The 21508-nt window shown below is 42.9% G+C and overlaps 2 protein-coding genes across 5 annotated transcripts; both read right to left on the bottom strand.

Moving 5' to 3' along the window:
* Positions 1–493: 493 nt before the first annotated feature.
* rps21 (ribosomal protein S21) lies at positions 494–3001 on the bottom strand. 4 transcript variants are annotated; one of them, XM_035382876.1, is made up of 6 exons: positions 2899–3001; positions 2336–2416; positions 1814–1877; positions 1499–1570; positions 1019–1074; positions 494–576 (listed from the first exon to the last, which is right to left on the bottom strand). In XM_035382876.1, the coding sequence occupies exons 2-6, from the start codon at positions 2383–2385 to the stop codon at positions 567–569; spliced, it is 252 nt and encodes an 83-aa protein (XP_035238767.1). In that variant the 5' UTR covers positions 2386–2416; positions 2899–3001; the 3' UTR covers positions 494–566. The 4 variants fall into 4 exon arrangements, with proteins under 4 accessions (XP_035238767.1, XP_035238766.1, XP_035238768.1 ...); XM_035382875.1 differs by having other exon boundaries at positions 2845–2966; XM_035382877.1 differs by lacking the exon at positions 2899–3001 and adding an exon at positions 2791–2814.
* Positions 3002–3493: 492 nt separating this feature from the next.
* cables2b (Cdk5 and Abl enzyme substrate 2b) lies at positions 3494–21400 on the bottom strand. The gene is made up of 9 exons (XM_035382873.1): positions 20332–21400; positions 15956–16048; positions 13634–13711; positions 11750–11852; positions 11017–11167; positions 9837–9934; positions 8392–8498; positions 7424–7628; positions 3494–6794 (listed from the first exon to the last, which is right to left on the bottom strand). Exons 1-9 carry the CDS (start codon positions 20904–20906, stop codon positions 6654–6656), a joined length of 1551 nt encoding a protein of 516 aa, XP_035238764.1. The 5' UTR covers positions 20907–21400; the 3' UTR covers positions 3494–6653.
* Positions 21401–21508: the final 108 nt, after the last annotated feature.

The following is a 21508-nucleotide window of genomic DNA, read 5'->3' on the forward strand; positions in this document are numbered from 1 at the left end:
AGACCTCCCACTGCTCATGAACTATAAGACCAACACATTTTTAAAGACTGGCACAATACGAACAGAGATGGAAAGTCCAGGGAATTTTGTTTGAGTTTGAGAGTAAATCACATTTAACAGTGATGCATGTCACCATATGAGGACCAATGTAGTTCTTAAGAGTCATGTTTCTAGCTTGATTCCACGGATCTCTTGTACACCCCAGAAATCTGTTAATCTATAGATTATTATGTGAATTATTCTCACAGTACATTATCCACAATCAGTGCTAAATTGAATATACATTTTATTGAAACCAATTACACAATCCAATCTTGTGGGACATTGCTGCCATAGTCTTGAGCAAAAGCTTAACCTAAACCTCTCAACTAAAAACAATGCAACTGTAAAAACAAGTTAAAGTACTAAATTGCTGTGGATAAGGATGAAGGCTCAGTCTGCTTGTGAAGAAACAAGTTGAAAAGAACATTAAACTGCAACTGACACCCACAAAGTACTTGCTGTGCAAAATTTTATTTATAATACACTTTATTTTACAAAAAATCTCCAGAATGGCATCCTCCAAATTAGAAATTCCTAAAAGAGAACAGGTGGAAAGGTTTAATGGGTTACCCAAATATCGGGCATTATTATCAAGTTATTACACATTGGCAGTAAATATTCCTACTGTAAATTGATTGCAAACTTAAAGAAAAAACCATCAAGACTGAGGACAGTAAAGCTTAGATATCCTGGTTAAATTCCCTGGTAAGGCACAGCCACAGTATGCTTGAGCAATGTACCTAACCTGAATTGCTTCAGTATACACCCAGCTGTACAAATGGACGCTTATACAAATGTAAATTGTAAAGTCACCCTGATGCCAGTAATACAGTGCAATGTGAGTACCCCCCCCCACCCACATTCCTCCCGATGGCCATTGACTCATTGCTATGTAAAAAAAAAAAAAAAAGTTGTGTAAGTCGCTCTGGATAAGAGCATCTGCTAAATGCCTGTAATGTAATGTAATGACTCTTACTTTGACACAATGTTGTCGTTCTTTGCCAGCCTCACGAGAGAGTCATCAGCTTCACCCTGTGGACAAAATAAAATACTGCTGCACACTTCACTCATTCCCAGCCCTGATCGGTCGCAGAATAATTGGTTTAAGCAACTTCGTATGTAAAATGAAGCAATGCGATCTTCCTAGATTCCTATTTGGGCCAATTTAATAAAACAACCCAGGTGCATGTGCTCACTCCACCAGCAGGCATGGAAGAAACTACTCCGACTCTCCAGCAGATTGGACACCACACACACTTTTTATTAAGGCTTCAGAGAATAAAGAGATCAAAACTGCAGCCACTCCATGTGAACAGCCTAAGTCTGCTAATAACTCCCCATTCACAGAAGAAACATCAATAGCCTGCTGATGCATTTATGGACACGTGTAACAGCTCTGTGGGCTAACAGGCAGACAACTGCAGACAATGTCTGTCAAGGGAAGAGCTGAACTTACCATTCTTCGGATGGGGCCACAGATTGCATACGTCTTGAACTGGCCATTGAACCGACCCGTTACCTTGTCAACCTAGCAATAGCCCAACAATTTGACTTTGACATAGGACTGCGAGTTACAATACAACACATAATACTGGAGATGTAGCCATCACACACTTATGGTCATTAAACTGCCAACATATAAATGAACATGGTTGATGACAACTACCACCATCAGTTATGCTGTCTACTGACATCTGTCCTGTTGACACGATCAAAACATTTGCTCCTTCTCTGATATCAACAAATAATAAGTAATAAAATGGCAACTCACTTCAGCTATGTTGATCTGGATGGATGCATGGTCTTTCGCATCAATAATTCTGTTGCTTGCGGAACTGAAACACAGATTATTGGCTATTAACATTTATTGAATAACAAAGATAATTTAAAACAATAATATGGGAGGCCACCTGTAATGCATCAACAATTCTTTAGACAGTCTGCTACGAACAATAGCAAGCATTGTTATAAAAAGCAGCGGGTATATTTCCACATTTACTGACAGAGAAAAGCTATTTCCAAAAAGATATTCCCTGCTGTCTGCCAGTTTGAACAGATAGGCCCGGATTGTACTTTCGCTGTCATAGCTTTTATAGTTGACTGCTAGGCCTACTGATATACACTAGCTCGCCATTCGGCACCGTGCATCAGCAGTGCAGCTGGCTAGCAAACAAATCGCCCAGTTTATACATGCGGCCTAACTCCACGGTTCAGTGGAACACCAAAAAAATATGGAGTACAAAATCAAACCAGAACCTCCTGGAAAGCTAGCTAAATAGAAATGTGCACTTACCATTTGCGAGGGACGTACAAGTCCACGAATTCACCCGCATCGTTATGCATTTTGATTTGTTGACGTAAACTTTCGGTGGCCCTAAACAAATAATGCAATAAAAAATACGTGCCACTTAATACCAATAAGCAATAAACCCATTTGGTTTAGTAATATAACCGAAGCGGAGAACCTTGTCAGTGCAGTTTTGGAATACTTCATTTACATCCCCATTTCCCCAATCACGCCAGTGTTAAAAACAAAGTTAGGAACAGCACATTGAATATGCTTATAGTTACATTTGTTACAAGATAAACCAACAACTAGAACCACAACACTAGTGGCACTAGATGCCTCGTTAAAATGTTTCTAGAACTGGCCATCAACGTTACAATGAATGTTTGATGTTTGAGTATCCCACATGTGCCTACAAAGCCGCTTCAGAAAGCCACCTACATCGGGCTGGAAATACGTACTTTACGCATTTCCCAAATAACAATGCATGAACTAGTTTGAAAAGAGTTACAAACCCAGACAATAACTTTATACTAAGGTCTTTTCCGTAAAATGTTGGTTGAGCTCACTTTTCCAATTTGGCTGACACGGACAAGAAAGCTGTTCTTCAACCAGGAAACGATATCAATTGGCTACAGATAAACTAGTTCCGGTGTAAATTGGGCAGTGTTTTCGCAGTCTGACCCAATGAACAGTTCAGTGGTCTGACGTAAGGAGCGATCATTAGAACTGGAAAGGGTAGGAGGGTCCAGGCAGTGAAGCCAAGGAAGTAACTGGAACCAGCTCTACTGCGCATGGCAAAAGCGCTAACTGCCCATTGAATTCAATGTAGAAACCCAAGGTAATTTAACTACCTAACAAAACCTCATCGGTCAATTTTTTTGTGATCATAAATTTCATTATGTTCAGCAGTTTGAGAAACAATGGTTGTTTTTGTCCAGAAGTCTAGGGAAAGCATTTATTAAAATGTGCATATTTAACGTGTGTGTGTGTAAGAGAGTGTTCACTAAAACAGCATTTGATACAGCACTCTTGTTGCTTATTATTATTATTTTTTGTGGAGTGTAAAATTTCCATGTGGTGTTTATGTTTTCTGTGACCACAAAACAAGTCACAAGACTAGTACAGTCAGAAGAAAAAATATATTTCAATGCTTCTCCTCGGTGATGGAAAAAAAAACTATTTAAAATGAGTTTATTCACACAAATACAATATAAGAAGTCATAATTATAAATACATTATGCACCATTCAGGACATAATTAATGGGACCCCTAAGATACATGAGGATAAGACACTCCTAAGTTGCACATAGGATAGTGAAATGGTGCTTGTGATAATACAATTGCAAATGAAATACATGGGAAACCCCTTTTTGAAATAACAGTATCAACTACTCTTCTTAAGCCTTCTTAATTTAAGAAAGACAATATATTTCTCACCTGTGCATTTTGTAGAAGAGCAGCATCGCTACACCACTTCAATACCTAACATTTGTCAGACTATACTGAAAGTAACCTAGCGCTGAGGCAGAACTGTCAATATAATACCGAGGGGGGGGGGGTATTGACAAGGATTTAAGCCATGCTGGGGTGTCACCTAGCAGGATCAATCATATTTACCCTCTATTTAATCACTGCCATAGGAAGCACAACAAGTGCTGGGGTGTCAAAGCTTTGGTCAAACGAAAGTTACATAACAATGCAAACAGTAAAATATTGTATTTCCTGCCAAATCAGTTCTCAACCAATACCATAAATAAAGCAACACAAATTACAGAGAATTGGCACTGCGACCTGATTCAATTGCTAATTCGGAACACACAAATCAGTGCTTCTTTTTCAGGCACTTTGTAAAAATCAATACGAAACATCTCTCAGTCTCCATTTTAGGGCATCATACAAAATTCCCTATCATGAGTTATGTCAGTATACTTTTCTTTCCTATTGCTTTCAAATGCTCTCATAATTCAAGGAGATCTAGTAAGGGCCTTCCCAGCATGCAATTCAATCCACAGCCAAGTCCACTGATACATGTTCTCAGCCTTTTAGACTCTGCAGTTGACAAGAAATCTAAGCAGTTAAGAAAGAAACCTAACCACCACTGACTGAGGAAGACTGAGAAAGGTTAAAACATGTAATGATTGTCCTGTTCAGACATCTTTAAGAAAAATTATGCATCTATGCAGATTTCAGTGAAAAGAAAGCATGCTACAAAACAAGCCCCCTCATTGATTGTGGAAGTTTCTATTAGGTAGTTATAGAACAATACGTCCTGTTTAGGGTTACAACACCACTCAAATTACAATTCCCAAAGAACAGTTTCACTATGAATAAACACAGATAATACATATTAAAATGAAAAAAGGGAAAAATATAGTGAAAATATAAATCTGTATTACTCGTAAATAGTTCCTGAGAAAACAAAATATATTTGACGACAAATACAAGATTTGTCCTATGAATGCATTTACATGGTTATTGCAATTCTAACCACAAGGTGGCATATGTATCAATAGTACAAAATATAATGCAATGCTTTTCAACATTACTTTTCAAACAGCAATGTAACAGGCAGGGATTGAATTAACACACAGGACACCAAGTTGTTTATCTTCCGTATATACATACACTGTGACACTATGATGTACCAGCCTCACTGTAAATAAAGTGCAAGTGACCGAACGTGATTCTAGATTATAAGATTAAAAGTATATTTGGAGGGGAAATGCACACAATGATCATACACACACACACACACACACACATGCACACATTCATACATACACACACAAAAATACAGATTCAGTGTCTAATCCCTTTTCTCCAAATTCTATGATATATATATATATATATATATATATATATATAAACAAATAACAATAAACCTCTCATCATTGTAAAGGTTCACTAGGCTGTGCTTATTTAAACATAATCCCAAGAGGAAATGCATAAAGATTTGCGTCAAAGGAGAAGACAGTGGCACACATTTACTGACAATACTATAAAAACTGCAGATGCGTGGAAATCATTACAACACCGTTAACATGCTTCATAATGAAGCACTGACAATACAATAAAAACCGGGGACAGGTGAAAATGATAATGCAACAGCACTATTAATGTGCTTCATAATGAAATCTCTAATATAGAGTATTATGTTTGCCAGGAAGAACATCTTAATGCTATAATACCTCCCAGCAAGATTTGGAAGAGCAAACATATCATATAAAATAACAGTTAAGCTTGCAATTGATGGACAAGAATACTTATCATTTTTTAACATCAGTGCACTTAAACTTACTTACTTACTGTTCTATAACTATAATTTATAACACATAACAGAGAAGTTTGAATATATGACCAAAAAATAAAATAAAAATAATATACAAAGGAAGCCAAAAACCCAAAAAACAAACAAAAAAAGACTGTCTATGAAATAATATTGCATGGATAGTGCAAAAAGGTGTTGGTTATTGTGCATCCCTTCTTTGTCTAAATAAACTAATTACAAATAACAAAAAAAAAAGTGAAATATTTTTGACGAAATGTGAATTAATACTCCACATTCATACACATTGGAATCTGGGACACTTCCCTCTTGAATCTTTTGTTATTACAGAACATGTAGAGAAGGAAGATCTTGGAGAACAATCGTAGGAGAGCTGAATCTTTGAATTCAGAAAGGGAGCCAGATCACAATAAAAAAGCTACTGATAATGTAAAACCACATTGCTACATGTTTTTGGAGGACAGGGAAGACCTAGAACCAGCACCAGACATGATGCCCATATGATAACCCGACTGGACTTTAGAGAGCATCATTGTGCTTTTACATTGGGAAAACCAGGCCATCCAGGGGTGGCCACAGGATCAGACTCTTTTGCATAAGCTATAGCCTAGCACGCGGTTATATAAGACTAAAACACACAGCTGCGTCTGCTCAGCATCCCGAAGGATATGCTTCGTCAGCTATAACTATGATTGTGATACATATTATCTTACTGCTTAAACACAGATTGGAAGGAGACACTCTGGTAACAGAACAACAAACAAAAATAATCATATTTCATTCTTAAAATAAAAGAATTCATATGGTGACATCTCACTTCACTATGTGCCAACCGCTGACCTCGTAGGGCCCAAGTGAGCTGCACTGGGATTTGTTCCCTCACTCCTCCTCCTCCTCCTCCTCGTCTTCATCCCCTCATCCTCTCACTGTGAAGAATCCCCCCTGCTTGGTTTGACTCGCTGCTGGCCGTGTTGGTTGCTTGTCGTGTGCTTATACGTGTTTTTGCCGATATTCAGGCCATGCTGAAGTCCACAGTCAGGGCTGCTGCACCAGCTGCCGGTAATGAGGCATGACTTTGCTCTCCGGGAGGTACAGCGCCATCTCCAGGGCGACCAGGATGGTGAACTCGAATGGGATCAGCTCCCTGCGGTTGACGCGGAAACGCTCCTCCAATTTCTGCACTCAGAGGGAGACGCAAGAAACAAAAGAAGAGAGACAGATAAAAATAACATGAGAAAAGAGTCATAAAAAGCGCAATACATTAGGGAAAAGAAAAAACAGTAAAAACCAAAAAGTGGCAAGTAAAAAAATGGAGAGTGATGGAAAACAAAGTCAGAACATTTTAAAATGATAAAAGCTTCATCCCCTTGAGAAATGGTGTTCTAGAGAAAGAGGGGATAGCTTCCACATACACAAGTAGCTCGATCACACATAGATAACTAATTCATTTTGCAAGGGTCAACTCCTTTCCGATATAGACAATGACCCCAATATATTTCCAACATCTGCTCTCCCTTCCATAGCACACTGTAAACCTGTAGTTATTTTATAGGAGGTTACAGGGCGTGAAAGTAACACTTGCACTAGCTTCTGGCTTCTTTGGCATTTCAATGAGGCAAAGGAAAAATAAACCATGGACATTAGATGTACTAATGTTCATATTTTTACTGTTACTACCGTACGTGCCACCACATGCAGAACAATAATAATAATTAGAGCCGGGTAAATAATACTAAGAAACATAAATAATGATAAATAAAAACACGAAGCCTATTCAGTTGTGACTGAAAGAAAGTGACACTCACGTCGATGAGCACTTTGACCTCCTGCTTCTTCATGTCACTGCTGATCTTGGCAGCCAGCAGCACACAGGCTGCTGACACCAGCTTTCGGTTTTGCTTGTTTAGCCGCCCCTGCAGCACCAGCTTCTCAAAGTACACAAAGGCCATCGCCACGGTGACCGGCTGCAGGCCACACTCCTCGCTGACCACACGTATCTCCCTCTTCAGGCTGAGTGACAGACACACAGTTTAAATGCTATATGCACACAGATAGACACACAGTTTAAATGCTATATGCACACAGACAGACACACAGTTTAAATGTTATATGCACACAGACAGACACACAGTTTAAATGCTACATGCACACAGACAGACACACAGTTTAAATGCTATATGCACACAGACATTCAGATGAAAAGACAGAGGGATGTGCAGTCCTATGACAGACAGACGTTACATACAAGTGGACAGAAAAAGACGGAGATGGAAAAAGATGCGTACATACAGACCAAAAGCCACACAGGGTGTGCATATGTACTTTCACACAAATAGAGGCATGCAGTGCTGAGACACAGACAGGCTGACTACCAGCACAAGACAGGCAGATTCCACACTGGCAAATCGGAACAGTGAGTGAGTGAGTGACAGAAGGAGACACTGAATTTGCATGAATACACACGCAACATGCCTGGATGGCAGGAAGAAAGATATTTTATTTGAAAATTAAGACTTAGACAGAGTTTACATAGAGGTGGACAGACAGAGAGAGCGGTTGAGAGAGGGAAGAGTGAAAGATTCAACCTTCAGATAGAGACAGACAGGTGAGGAAATTAGGATGATGAGAGTTTAGGCACACTGACAGCCAAATGAAGAAGTAGAGATGGACAGAAATACGAACAGACAGGCTGAAGGTTTTTACCTGCTCCTACACTGTGACAAACACAGCATGCTGGAAACTGCAATAACTGAGATCTGTGCATTTATTATACCTTCTGATCTTGCTCAGTGTCAGCTTGATGTGCGGGAACTTTTCCTTGAATGCCTCGTTCATGTCCTTCTTCAGGTCCGAAGGCTTCACATACTCAATCACAGTTGTCTGGAAAACAGAACCACAGTAAACGGGTTTCAAGGGCATATTGGGTTCTCCTCTGCTAAGTCAAAACCTGCTTAGAGAGAGAAAAAACTGAATCGCACTTTATTTGCGTTATTTAACTTGAAGTGCTGACCCATGTAGGGGCATATTGTAGCGAGTAATATGTAACATTTTAGTTATAAACATAAGCACGTCCGCAGCAACTACCGCAATTACTGGGGGACAAATTCAGAAAAACAAAAGAAAAAAACTGGGGGATGCTAACATAAAATTGTCTAAATAAGTACTGTTAATGAATCCATCTTTAAAAAAATGGATATGACATACCATCTTGGATTTTCTGTGCAGGACAAATTGCTCTGTGTAATCTACATTCGGGCAGAAGTGCACTGGAGAAAAGCTTCGATCCAAATTTAGAAAGAAAAGATGTCCATTGTGTTTGAGTGGTCAAAAAGACCCTGCATATAATAAGCACTTGCAATTAAGCATGGATTACACTAAGACCACAGGGTAAATGCCTTTCGCCAAAAACCAGTTCAGCAAATGGAGATAAGGAAACAATGTAAATAAATAGCTCTCCCATAGTATGGTGGCACCCTGTGCTCTGTAATGAAATGAGCTGGTCTGTAATCTGCACTGCTAGCCCGGTGCGGGAGCACTGGACGCATGTAGGTCGATGGGCTCTATGTTTATATTTAGTGTGAGTGAGGTGGCATTAGGGATGCTTTGTCACTGAGCCTCTTTTCCAGGCGGGCAGCGTCTCAATGACAGAGCACACCGAGGTCCTTTGAAGTATTCCGTGAGAAGAGAGGAGAGAAGAATAGAGCAGAGGAGAGGAGAGGATAGGAGAGGAGAGGAGAGGATAGGAGGAAAATAAATAGCCTGGCTTTTGATTCCATCAGCAGAGGGATAAGTCTGGGTGGTGGCTAAATGCGGCACTTATGATGTGACATAACTGCCTCAATGTCTGTAGGTTATTCAAGAACCTCTATTGTCATTTTGACATTGACTAACAAGTAGAAATTGGGACCTTTTGCATAACTTGTACTGTACATGCTGAATTTTGTGCTGGGAGAAAAACAATTGAAACAATCCACAGAGCAGGAAAACCAAAAAATGTTAAGTAAAAATCTTGAAAGTAATGGATATTTTGATCACATATGAAAACAGCTTCATCTGTTTTGCTAGCGTGACATATTTCAGTTTGGCAGGTTATTCTCCTATGCACCACCATGATGTGTAATTACACTTGGACAGTGATGATGATGGAGGACTATGGAGGGTTAAGCATGATCAGGGCATGATCAGCCCACGGGACAAGGCGTCTGGAATCTCCCTCACCATGTAGGAGGAAAAGATCAGGACCCTCTTGTGCTTGCCGCAGGGCCACTGGGGGTCACTCAGCAGATTGGGGTCGTAGTCTGGCAGGTCATCCATACCTGGAGGGTGGACAATTTCCCCGTCAGAAACACACACACACACACACACAAACACACACGCGCACACACACACATACATATACGGCTCATTGTGGAAGTCTTAATTTGAGAGGATGCTGAACAGGGACGAGGACAAGGACGTAGAGAATTAGCGGGGTGAAAGGTCGTGGCGACAGTGAACATCTGCAGTCAGGCGATTAGAACGGCTCTCCTCTGATCAATCATGCCAGCTGGTGGGGTTTCATTTCCTGTTTCTCACCATGCGCTCAGAGTACAGAAAACAAGCTCCCTGGCGCGGGAAACAGGGCGGAGCCACAGGGTCTGTGGGTTTCAGACTGACGTGAGCATGGCGTGTCATCGCCTGTCTGTGTCACTGCAATCTGGCTCAAGTCAGAGTGACCACAGATAACAGTGAAGCCTTGCTTTGGGGGGGGGGGGGGGGGCTGGGCACTGGCTATGTGCATCACAAACTGCATGGGACAGAATCACTGACTGTGAGGGCCAGAGTTAGAGCATGCTCTATGAACAAGCTTTGCACGAGCTTAAGTGGGTAAATCACCATGCTCTTCAATGTCTTTGTGTTCAGCTGTTCCTGCAGGTCTGAGTGTCCTTTCACACATCATTCACCACAAGCCCAGAATATCCTGCCTTAGGAGCAACCTTGAGCTCCCTCCCAGTCTGAATCCAGTGAGCCGTCTAATGGGACAAAGCAGGTTCTAGGCAGAATGACCTCCCCCAATAATATATTCACCTAAAACGACCTAAATTTGGAACGCCACAGGACAGCCAACCACATGAATAATAAAGTGAAGCCTCAAACTGTTTGTCATAGCGTTCACAGTGCCTCCACCCACTCAGGACTGTAAACTGCTGGTGCAGCTTTCACAGTGCCTCCATCCACTCAGGACTGTAAACTGCTGCTACAGCTTTCACTGTGCCTCCATCCACTCAGGACTGTAAACTGCTGCTACAGCTTTCACTGTGCCTCCATCCACTCAGGACTGCAAACTGCTGGTGCAGCTTTCCCAGTGCCTCCACCCACTCAGGACTGTAAACTGCAGGTACAGTTTGCGTGAGCTCACCCAGGTCGAGGCCTACGGTGCTGTTCAGCCTTGAAGGGGCGTAGCTCCTGGAGATGCTGCCACGAGAGAGGGGCACCTGAATGGCGATGTCCATGGGCTTCTGCCTCACCAGGGCGTTGGTGGGGTAGAGGAACCTGGCGTAGGACACCGTCTGAGAGATGCCAAACAGGTCGGGAAGTCAGATCTCATTCAGGACTTCACCTTTTGCCATTAGATTTGAATTAACAAATCAAAAATCAAGAACATCTAGTCGAAAATCAGTGGGACGTTTTTGAAACCTATTTTTGAGCCAACATAAACAAAACAGAGCTTAGGTCAAACCTCTGTCCCCCAAAATAGGGGAGCAGTATACAGTGAGCATGGAGGCCAGTCAGTTTTATGTGTACAAAGTACACTATAGAAGGGAGGGGCTAGAGTGACACGCCCACATCTCTCCTTCCTCCTACATGTCTGACAATTTGATTTGAGAAGTCCTTACTAACTACAAAAATCAGATACTCAAATAACCGGATATTGTACATCAGCTAGTTAGACTGCAGCACGGGTGCAATCCAAAGCTTCTATGTGCAATGGAAGCCATGCAAAATGCTGCGGAACTTTACCCAGGACCGTTACAATTATAATTATAATTTATATAAACTCCCAGATGATGGGGGCCATCCTGAAATGATTCATATTTTTCCTTTGCGTAAGCTGTGGCTGCCTTTCCGAGCGTCCAAACGGACCACCTCACCCTGCCATAAGCCCCCAGCTCCACATCCTCCAGCCCAGGCAGCATCTCCAGCGCAGTGGCCCCAGAGGAGCGCCTGTGTCTGTGAGTCTCCAGCTTTGGTTCACTAGAGCGAGAGAGAGAGACAGAAAGAGAGAGATGGGGGAGGGGAGATAGAAAGAAAGAGAGAGAGAGAGATAGGGGAGGGTAGAGAGAGAGAGAGAGATGGGGAGGGGAGATAGAAAGGGGGGGGAGAGAGAGATGGGGCAGGGAGGGAGAGAGATAGAGAGATGGGGGTAGGGGGGAGAGAGAGAGAGAGAGAGAGAGAGAGAGATCAAGCGAAAAAAAAAAAAGGGGGGGGGGGGAGGGTCAGGGAAAATAAAGAAAGATGTGTTAAAAAAATTTCACAAACATAATTGCCCTTCACCACTAGAGAGCCGGTAATGGAGGAAGATTAAGGACGTATCAGGGGAAATGCAGAAATAGGATGACTTATTCTCAGAGCACATCTCGCCTCATTTGCATGGTTTATTTACATCTGTATTTCCACTGCTGGACATTCACTGCACGTAACCTAGTCATGCACCTTGCTCAAGGGTTACAGCACAGCTGCTCTTGGTCAACAACAAGAGATGCAAACTCTCAACAGTCAGTTTACAAGACTCGCAAACATTACACAAATAGTGAAGTGTTGGCCACTTTCTAGAGTTCTTAAATATTATTTCAGTTTTAGTGTATGTTTTTAGTCTATGTTGCTTTCGATTTTCCAAGAAAGTTTTCCTGAAATAACGTTTTTCGCTTTGGAGCAAGCTTGTGTATTTTCTTGCTTTAAACTATGAACCTCAGAATGGCCCAGTACCCATGACTGTAACGCCTGCAGGTCATCAGAAATGTCTGTATGTGTCTAAAACATCTTTCAATGCAACTGACAGAAAGAGACTACCGCACTGAAATCTGAGCCTGCACCAAGGAGCTGACGCCAAGATATACGCTTATAGCTGAAATCCTAATTAAATGTCCACAAATACAGCACTGGACATTCAGATAGGGCTACACAGAGGTTTATAGCAGTTTGCTCATTAGTCCTTTCTTGGACCTCTGAATGACATCTGTCCTGTCACAATAACTGCAGGCAAAGAGGCTTTGTGGTGACAGATGGCTTTGGGATTGACCTGATTGGCTGCAGTGCCCTCCTCCGTACAGTCCCCTGCTCTCAGCGTGATTTAGTCCAGAACCAGGGAAATCTCCTTATTTCCTCCAGGGCTACTTGCATTAACGCGCAATGCAATTTCCTCTTTATATTGTTATTATTATTTTCTTGCGCAGACTGAAGGCTGTAGCAGTCGAGATGAGTCTGGTCAGTAGCCAGGGTCATAGGCGCTGTGCGACACAATAGCTGGAGCCACACGTGGGAAACTTTCAGCTTTCCTGCACCCCCCCACCCACCCACCCACCCCCCCATAAAGCCCCGCCCTACTGTGTAAACACCGGAACCCTTCTAAACTGCACGTACATGCTGCGTTTTGTAAGCGCGCCGTGCTTATTTTTATCTGAAGAAAACAAGTCCGGGGTAGGCTACTGTAATTAAGAGGATTGGGGGCAGGGGGGGCTGCTGTTTACTGTACATTTGGGTTTGGACAGAATCTGGGAATTGGGAATACCCAGGGGAAACAGCTGGAATGCAGCCCGAGAAATAACCAGGAAATGGGACGGGAAATATCTGACCTTTGCAATTACAACAACCGCCCCCCCCCCCCCCCCCCCCCCCCCCCGCCCCCCCCATGAGAAGCATAATATGGGAAAAAAAGAAAGAAAAGCATTTCTCTCGTTTTGTTAACTTAAGAGCAGGGGAGACGGTAAGATGATGTGAAGCTGCTCAGTGTGGAGCAGGTGTGAGCTGTTCTGTACCTGATGTAGAAGCCCTCCCCATACGGCAGCACTGAGAAAGCAGCACACAGAGATCCTTTGGCACATATCAGTACGATTCTGCAACACAGAACAGAGCAACACAAACAGCAGTCAGTCTGATGCCATACCAGTATAGCAGCGTTCTAGGAGTCAAGTGCAGGGATTACAAAAAACATAAGCTCATGTGCATACAGACACACACGCACACACATGCACACACAAACATAAACAGACACACACACACATACACACTCACACACACAAACATAAACAGACACACACACACACTCGCACACACACACACACTGACGCACACACACACACACACACACACACACCTGCACACACACACACACACACACACACACACACACACACACACTCACGCACACACACACACACACACACACACACCCGCACACACACACACACACACACACACACACTCACACACGCGCATACACTCACATACATAAACAAACACACACACACACAGTGAAGGCTGGTCTTGCAGTATCGGTCATCTCGCTCTATAGGCTAAAACCTGAACACGCAATGTATCAGAATAGTCATGACAAGGGAGCATTATGAAGAGATAAGAGTTTGATACTTTTAGCCTTCAGAATAGTCTATAGAATTGGAAGCAGGGAAAATAGACCAAAAACAGACTACATTCTGTGCCGATCATTTCCACAGGAACTGCATACAGGCCTGTCACCAGTCACCAGAACAAATCAATGCAACATTGACTTTCTGTTTCCGCTCCTCTCTCACAGTGTTTATTCCGTCTATTCAACAGCAATATGTGCAATTCCCAAAAGCATTAAGCTTCGGGGAAAAAAAAAACCTTGGGAAACTTGCAGGAAGAAAACAAAAACTATGGCTGATGAGAAAATGCTTGTGCGACAGCACATGGCCCCTTCCCAATTCACATCTCGCCCTCCTCCTCTCCCCCGCACCCGTTCTGCTGCGGGGTGGGGCCGTCCAGACGAAGTATCTGCGATTTGAAAAAACAGATGGGGGGGGGGGGAATGAAGCCAAGTCCGGCAGATGGGTGGACGCTGAAGCCGTTCGTGTGTAAAGAGCAGAGAGAGAGAGAGGTTGATATTTCATTCACGTCCTCCCCCTGTGAGAGGAATCTCATCTCACACTTTGATGTGAGGCAGGCTGGGTCTGAGCTGTGTGTCACAGGCTGATCGAATTCCCCGCGCCGTAACGCCAGCGCCCCACAGGAGCCGCACGAGCCGGTTAAACGGGCGACGCACGCTGGCAGCGCCCGACGCCGTGCCCGTCACTTCTCTGAGAGTCTGCCGCGCGCGCACGTGCGCCAGCTGGGCCGGCGTGCCCTTCGCAAATAACCCCCCTGGCACGGGCTCCCGCTCGCCATACCGTCCGTTACGACAGCCTGCCCGGGCTATTTCAGCGCCGCTTCCCGCGAAGCCGCTTCCGCGAAAGGGACGCCGCAAAATTTCCACCCGCGTCCAAAAGCGTCACGGGAACACGGGGTGAGAAGGGACACCTGCGGCACGCGTCATCTGTCGCCCGCTCCTTTCTGCCTCTTTGCCGATGAGTGTTAGCGACTTGACCGCCTCCCTAAGACCTTGGCGGCCGGTCCGTTAAATGCACAGCGCCGCAAACGGCTTCTTTAGAGAGGAGAACACGGGCTCAGCGACTGATTTTCAGCAGACAAACTGGATCATCGCACAGCAGAGTCCCATAGTGATTGTGTAGCATCTAGAACTGCCTATGAAGCTGAGCAGTGGAAATAAGCAGGGCTATAAAGAAATTAACTGCTGTGAATTCACGTTTGATTTAAAACAAAAATACACATCATAAATCAGATCAGGCTTTCCCAAATACAGACGCAGTGGATACTGACACTTCATCGGTCTGGTGTTAATGAAATAACCCTTACTGAGTGCTTCAGTACTTCAGGTGCTGTTTTTGTGGCCTGGATTGGGACACTGCACATACGAGCCCTCAGTCTGCTTGCTAAAGCACTTCACAGAACAGTGGCGCTAAACCTTTGGGTCAACCAGCAGCGAGAAAACTGTAACTGTTCTGGTTTTTGGTGAGATATATACAACCTTGCATGGACTGGTAACTGTGATTTTAGGGTCGTAACTTCAGAGGTGTCACTACAGTCCATGTGAAGCACAATGCAATGAAGAAGGGGCAAAGAACCTCCAAACAGATTCAGTGAGAGCTGTGTGGGGCAGTTCTCTTAAGTGGGTGGGAGCTTGGAGATGGCCAGGCTAAGGGCCGGGGTTAACTGGGGTTAAGTGTGGTTCATGGTGGCGATGGAGACAGAGTGGGCCTCACCTGCTGCCGCGGGTGTCATACTGCCTCATGTTCTTGATGAAGTGGACCTTCTTCACCGGCCGGGGCCTGGGGGAGCCCGATGAGTTGCGTGACCTGTCTCAGAACACAAACAGGGGTACGGGGCGATGAAAAACGAGGCGACGGGCAGACCGATCCTGCCTGTACACGGTGAGCTGCAGTACCACATGGGGCCAACCGACCAATGAGCGGAAGCCAAATATTTCAAGGTGACAGTTAGAACGACAAAAACAGCCCTGATACATTGCTCCATTTAGCAGTGCGTTTTACCTGTGTGCCATAAGCCAACTGTAACTGTCTCTAGAAAGATGTGCCATCTTGGTAGAGCTCTCCCACCCCCAAACAATAAATTCCTAACAACAAAGAGAATAATATTCCTTAGGGAGCTAACCGGACGGGTCTGTGTGTTGGCAAGTCATGGGCCGGGAATTAACTTGATCATTCATTCACTCACTCATTCAATGATGCGTTATATAAAAATGGCCACTCTAACGATTTCCACAGGGACACACTCTGGGATCCAATTTACAGCCCTGTCTGTCCTGTAACATGCAGCACATCAGTTGTAAGGAGAAATGAAGCTGCCTCCTCATCTCCATTTCCATCCTTTTGCAGCTCAGACTATGTGCAACATGAGTGCAGTTTGCTTAAGTAGCCCACAGCACTTTCGTTCTTAATACGCAGATTTCGTGAGGCTAGAACACACAAGAAAGGCGCGCATTCATAGAACAGGTCCCAGTAATGCAGCTTAGGCCAACGGCATTCAAGCTCCATGCTATGATGGTGCAGCCCGCATAATAATGGCTGATATAACTGCCTAAGCTGAGGGCCAAACGAGAATGAAAAGGAAAACAATGATTACTGTTAGTCTGCTTCAGATTCTGGCTGTGAGGCAGGTTTACACACCTCCACTTGCAGCACTCAAGATCTGATAAGATGACATTCAAAAACACCTATGCTTATCTACGACAGACCCAGCAGGGTCACACGGACAGTGCTGGCAGAACAGAGTCCAGAGGGCGGGGGTATGGTTACTGCTGACATGTACTGACTCATCACCGACAGTTCACAACAAATCAAGGGCAAGCACACCTGCGACGCAGGGCCATCTGAAGCATGATACATTATGTGTTTGGTTCATTTGACCGCATGCTTAGCGACCGTTTCCAGTTCATCTCTGGGGCTGAGCCCAGTTAAATTTAGAACTATCCTAATTGAAATAGTCAGGTAAAGGCATGGCTTCCTTTGGTGGCATTTTGAAAGGACAACTTTGTGAAGCATCGGGTCAGAGAGAACACCCATTCACTGTCAGTTGGACATCACACCAAGCTTGGCCTCTGTTGTGTAAGAGGCTGTGGTAACTGTCCCAATAAGATGGCCTCAGCACCATGTGCCTGGCAAATACCTACAGCTTGGAAGTGTGTGGGACACAAACCTGCTACACAAGTGTCCCCCCCCCCCACCCGCACACACACACACACACACACACTGAAATTTAGTGCAACGCAATAAAAGTACTGGGGTACTACAGTTTAGATTACTCTAGAGATGGGGTGGGGGGGGGGTCTTTTTATTCAGAACAGATTTTTATTTCCCTGGTCTGATAGAGAGGCCGTCAGATCTGCTTTGACATTTGCTGTAAATGAGAATTTCAAAAACAAGCTCACAGGGTGAGATCACAACTGTGGTGTTGGTGGTATAGCAACCTTTTTGTTGTGTTTTGCAGCTATTTTCTAGAGTACAATTCTCTACAATTAGAAACAGCAAGAGGGTGGAGCAGTTATTTTTAATGGTTCTCATTTGAAGCGAAGCAATGCATTTATTGACAATACACAAAACTCTCTCACTCTCACTGTTAGGCGATGTAAGAAAAGCTGTTTAACCTTAAAGAATTAGTCATAGGACCTTATAGCTCATAGAATGCGCTACAACCCCGGTAGAGCTCTCTGGGCTCCATCACATTCCAGAAAGCCTTCCTTGGAATTATGCATAACTGTCCCCTTCTAGAAATGTCCATTTTTGGACAAAGGGAGAAATGGGTTTTTTTTCAGTTCATGTTTATCATCATTTATCCAGAAAATGTGGGCAGACAGAATGATGGCTTCTTTCCTTCCTCAAAATAGCCTAATGGTCAGAACCTTGCTACACTTTAAATAGCCTGCTCATTTTTTCTATTTCTGAAAGCTTTCACTTTCTCTCCAGACACCTATATTTTACATCATTTTATATCTAAATATTTTTATTCCGTACATTCTGTGAATGCCAAGATGGAAAAAAAAAACAGAATAAAAAAACCACAATGAAGCACCAAATTCTGAATAACAAACATTAACATATGCAAATTTTCAGCAAAGTTTCTCACCGTGTAATTGGATGCAGAGTTTTTGCTCGCATTTTGCTTAAAAAAAGAACACCAATCTCCAAAAAACCAAGAGCTTGTTAAGTTCTATTTTTATTGCAGAGTGTTACATTGTCACAATGTAAATAGGGGTCAAGAAGACACTTGAATTTAAGTCAGCATTCAGGAATTCTGAACTTAACACAATGGATTGTCATAGATACTTTTGTTTGCAATATTTGTATTCAAATTTTTTTCTGGGGGCTGGAATTTGTGGTGGACCTGGAACTTAATAAATATGCTAAAACAAAGCAGTAGTCGGCCAACTTTTTAACTTTTTGCATGCTGATTCTTGCATTGCACTAGGAAAGATTTAGCTTAAGCAAAGCAGGGAGAGAGAGTGAGTATCAGAAAAGGGGCCAGTTTGTGAGTGGGAGACAGATAATGTACCTTTCCACAAGAGCTATGAAATTTTCCATCAATCAACACATGGGGACTAAACCCCCAAATATGTGCCCAAGAGATCTTTATGTGCCCAGGAGATTTTTATCTCAAAAGTTTTGCTGCTGGTGGGTTTAAAAGTAACTAGAAACACACTACTAACTGGAGCTGACTGACAAATAGCTGGTCTCATTGGCATACTGTGCCAGCATAAACAGGGATAGACTAGATTTATCAAGTGCCTCCAGAATATGGGGGTCTTCTCTGTGTCAAACTTTCCCCTTAAAGAAACTAGCCTAAAAGGCTTCACTAAAATGCCGTTGTTTAGATCTGCACTAGATGTTGTAAAAGAGTGCTTGCCTTCCAGTGAGGATTGGTGAAGACAGGCAACTATACTCTCGTGTACTGAGATGAGCTGCGTAAGATTAATAGCAGCAAAGGAGATTTGTCCTAGGGAAAACATGTTTAATTAACTTTTTGCTTAAGTTAACTAAAATACGAAAACATATAAAAGTACACTTATCTGCAGATAGATATTTGATTATTTTAAAACACCAAAAATTATGCAGAAAACCTAAGAGACAAAAAAAAATAGTGCTGATGCTGACAAATCCTTTAAGTGGATGACGAGGGAAAATGCATTTTTTATTGCTTTAATATTTAAAAAAAAATTTTTTTTAAATGAAACTCCTGAAATGAAAGTTTAAGTTAACTCTAGGCATATCGTAACACTTAATAAAAATACATCCCGGGTTTATATACTTAAGGAAGTACTCTCTTTCACACCATTCTTCTGTTTCATTCAGTGCAGACATGCAAACTCAAACTGACAAATGAGTGCAATTTAGTCCCCTTAACACAGGCTCTTACGGCTGTATTGACAAAAGGAGTGGGCGCACTGAAACTTGCAAAGGGTGTGAGTGTTCATCAATAATAAAACAAATAGATTTGCTCTGATAACTATTTCTCGTGTACTGTAAGTTACAGTAAGGCTTCCTTCCAGTTTTAAATGAAATTTCTAGCTAGATGATTGCAGATGTTCCTGTATTAAGGACAGGACCAAACGATATTTTAGTGTCGCTAAATATTATTTGAACACTGATTTAAGGATAGCTTTAAGTGTGCCTGTTCTACCAAACAGTTCAGTAGCCTGACATTAGCTAACTCTTAGTTATAGCAAATTCTCGGAAGTAACATTACACTTTGGTAAGCGTTGGCAAGCTAAAAGAGGCTAGCTAGCTGCACTATTACTATTACAACTAGAGAATAGAGGGACCGTGAGTTAGCTAGCAAACAAAGAGATAACTAGCTAGCTAACATCACAAAACGACAACTGACGTGCTGCTTCAACAAAATAGGGCAGGTCAAACCGCGTTATAGATCTGAATTGACAGCTCGATGACAGAAACAAACATCTGGCAAGCTAACGTTAACTAACTCACTGAATCATGCCAATGCGATGTTTACACAGTAAGATGGTCACTGGACTTGTCAACTAGCCACGTATTTGCTAGTATAGCAGGCAGCTATTTGCAAAACAACTTGAATGACTATAAATGTATTGCAGTGCGAGACTTGCCTGCTCTGTCGAGAATCCAAAGTCATCGAGTTGCAACTGTCTACTGACAGCAGTGTCGGCGATTTCCTTGCTCCAAATGGAGTCTGGTGTCCAGTGGGGGAAAGCAGGTTTCCCTGGGAACAGAAAGAACCGACCCTTCCCCTCTCCAAAAATGTGTCATTATTACCAACATCATTGAACCCTGAGTCTGTTGGTAGGACAAGAATAGGTGGGACGTTGATAACCCCGATCCTTGGGATAGGAGTGGTTATGCCCCCGCTCACAGAGGGTGACAGATGGGTGACCGTTCCATAGCTGCTAGCTGTGGACAGCCTGGCCGCTGTCTCACCGGCGTTGACGCCTTGAAACTCATCGTCTGCGTGGCTGTTGGTCCCATTGCTTAGTTGGAATATGGGCCGTCCGTCAAGGGAAATGTTATTGAGGAACAAGAGAGCTGCCTGTCTCCTGCGTGAGTCTTTACTTTTCCGCAAGTGCTCTTTATTCGGTTTGGCTGCATCAATGCCTAAAGTGTCGTGCGTACCGCACGCAGCAGTCGCCATTCTCAAATGAAGAAAACAAATACAAATTGAAAACATCAACCCGGCGTGAGGACCTATCCACGCCCACTAGAATTTAATTGGCTCCCACTGAATGATTATGTAAATGAAATGGCATTTGGATAGAGCTGATTCGTTGCTGGGTGTCATAAAAACAATACTACATCTGAGAAAACCATACATACCAAATACAGTTTCATGCAGAATTGAAGTTGCTTGATATTCAATGACAGAACTGCAGCCAGATGTGAATGTATGCAAATCAGGAGATGCAAATTCCAGCTAAACTCTGTTTGTCATGAATATTAATAGACTCAAGTAACGTTGTACTCAGTTATATGTTGTTCTTATACCATAGGGCCAAGAAGCAAGACGTGTTTTTTTTAAAATTTAGGCATATTTTATACAGTGGAAAAATATGAGGATTTATCATAAACTGAGCCAAACCCGTATTTCATATGCCAAATTTAGCTGATAACTCATCCCCTAAAATCTCCAGGAGCCGTTATTATTTAAAAAAAAAAAGCAATTTCGTAAGTTTACAGTATTTTGATCTGAGTAAACTAAGTAATGTTTACTTTGCTCTTTTGGTTTCAATCTTCTCTTGGAACCGGTGTAAACTCTTAAAAATCAAATCCATA

The sequence above is a fragment of the Anguilla anguilla genome, chromosome 11, assembly GCF_013347855.1.
Source record: "Anguilla anguilla isolate fAngAng1 chromosome 11, fAngAng1.pri, whole genome shotgun sequence".
Taxonomy (NCBI): Eukaryota; Metazoa; Chordata; class Actinopteri; order Anguilliformes; family Anguillidae; genus Anguilla; species Anguilla anguilla.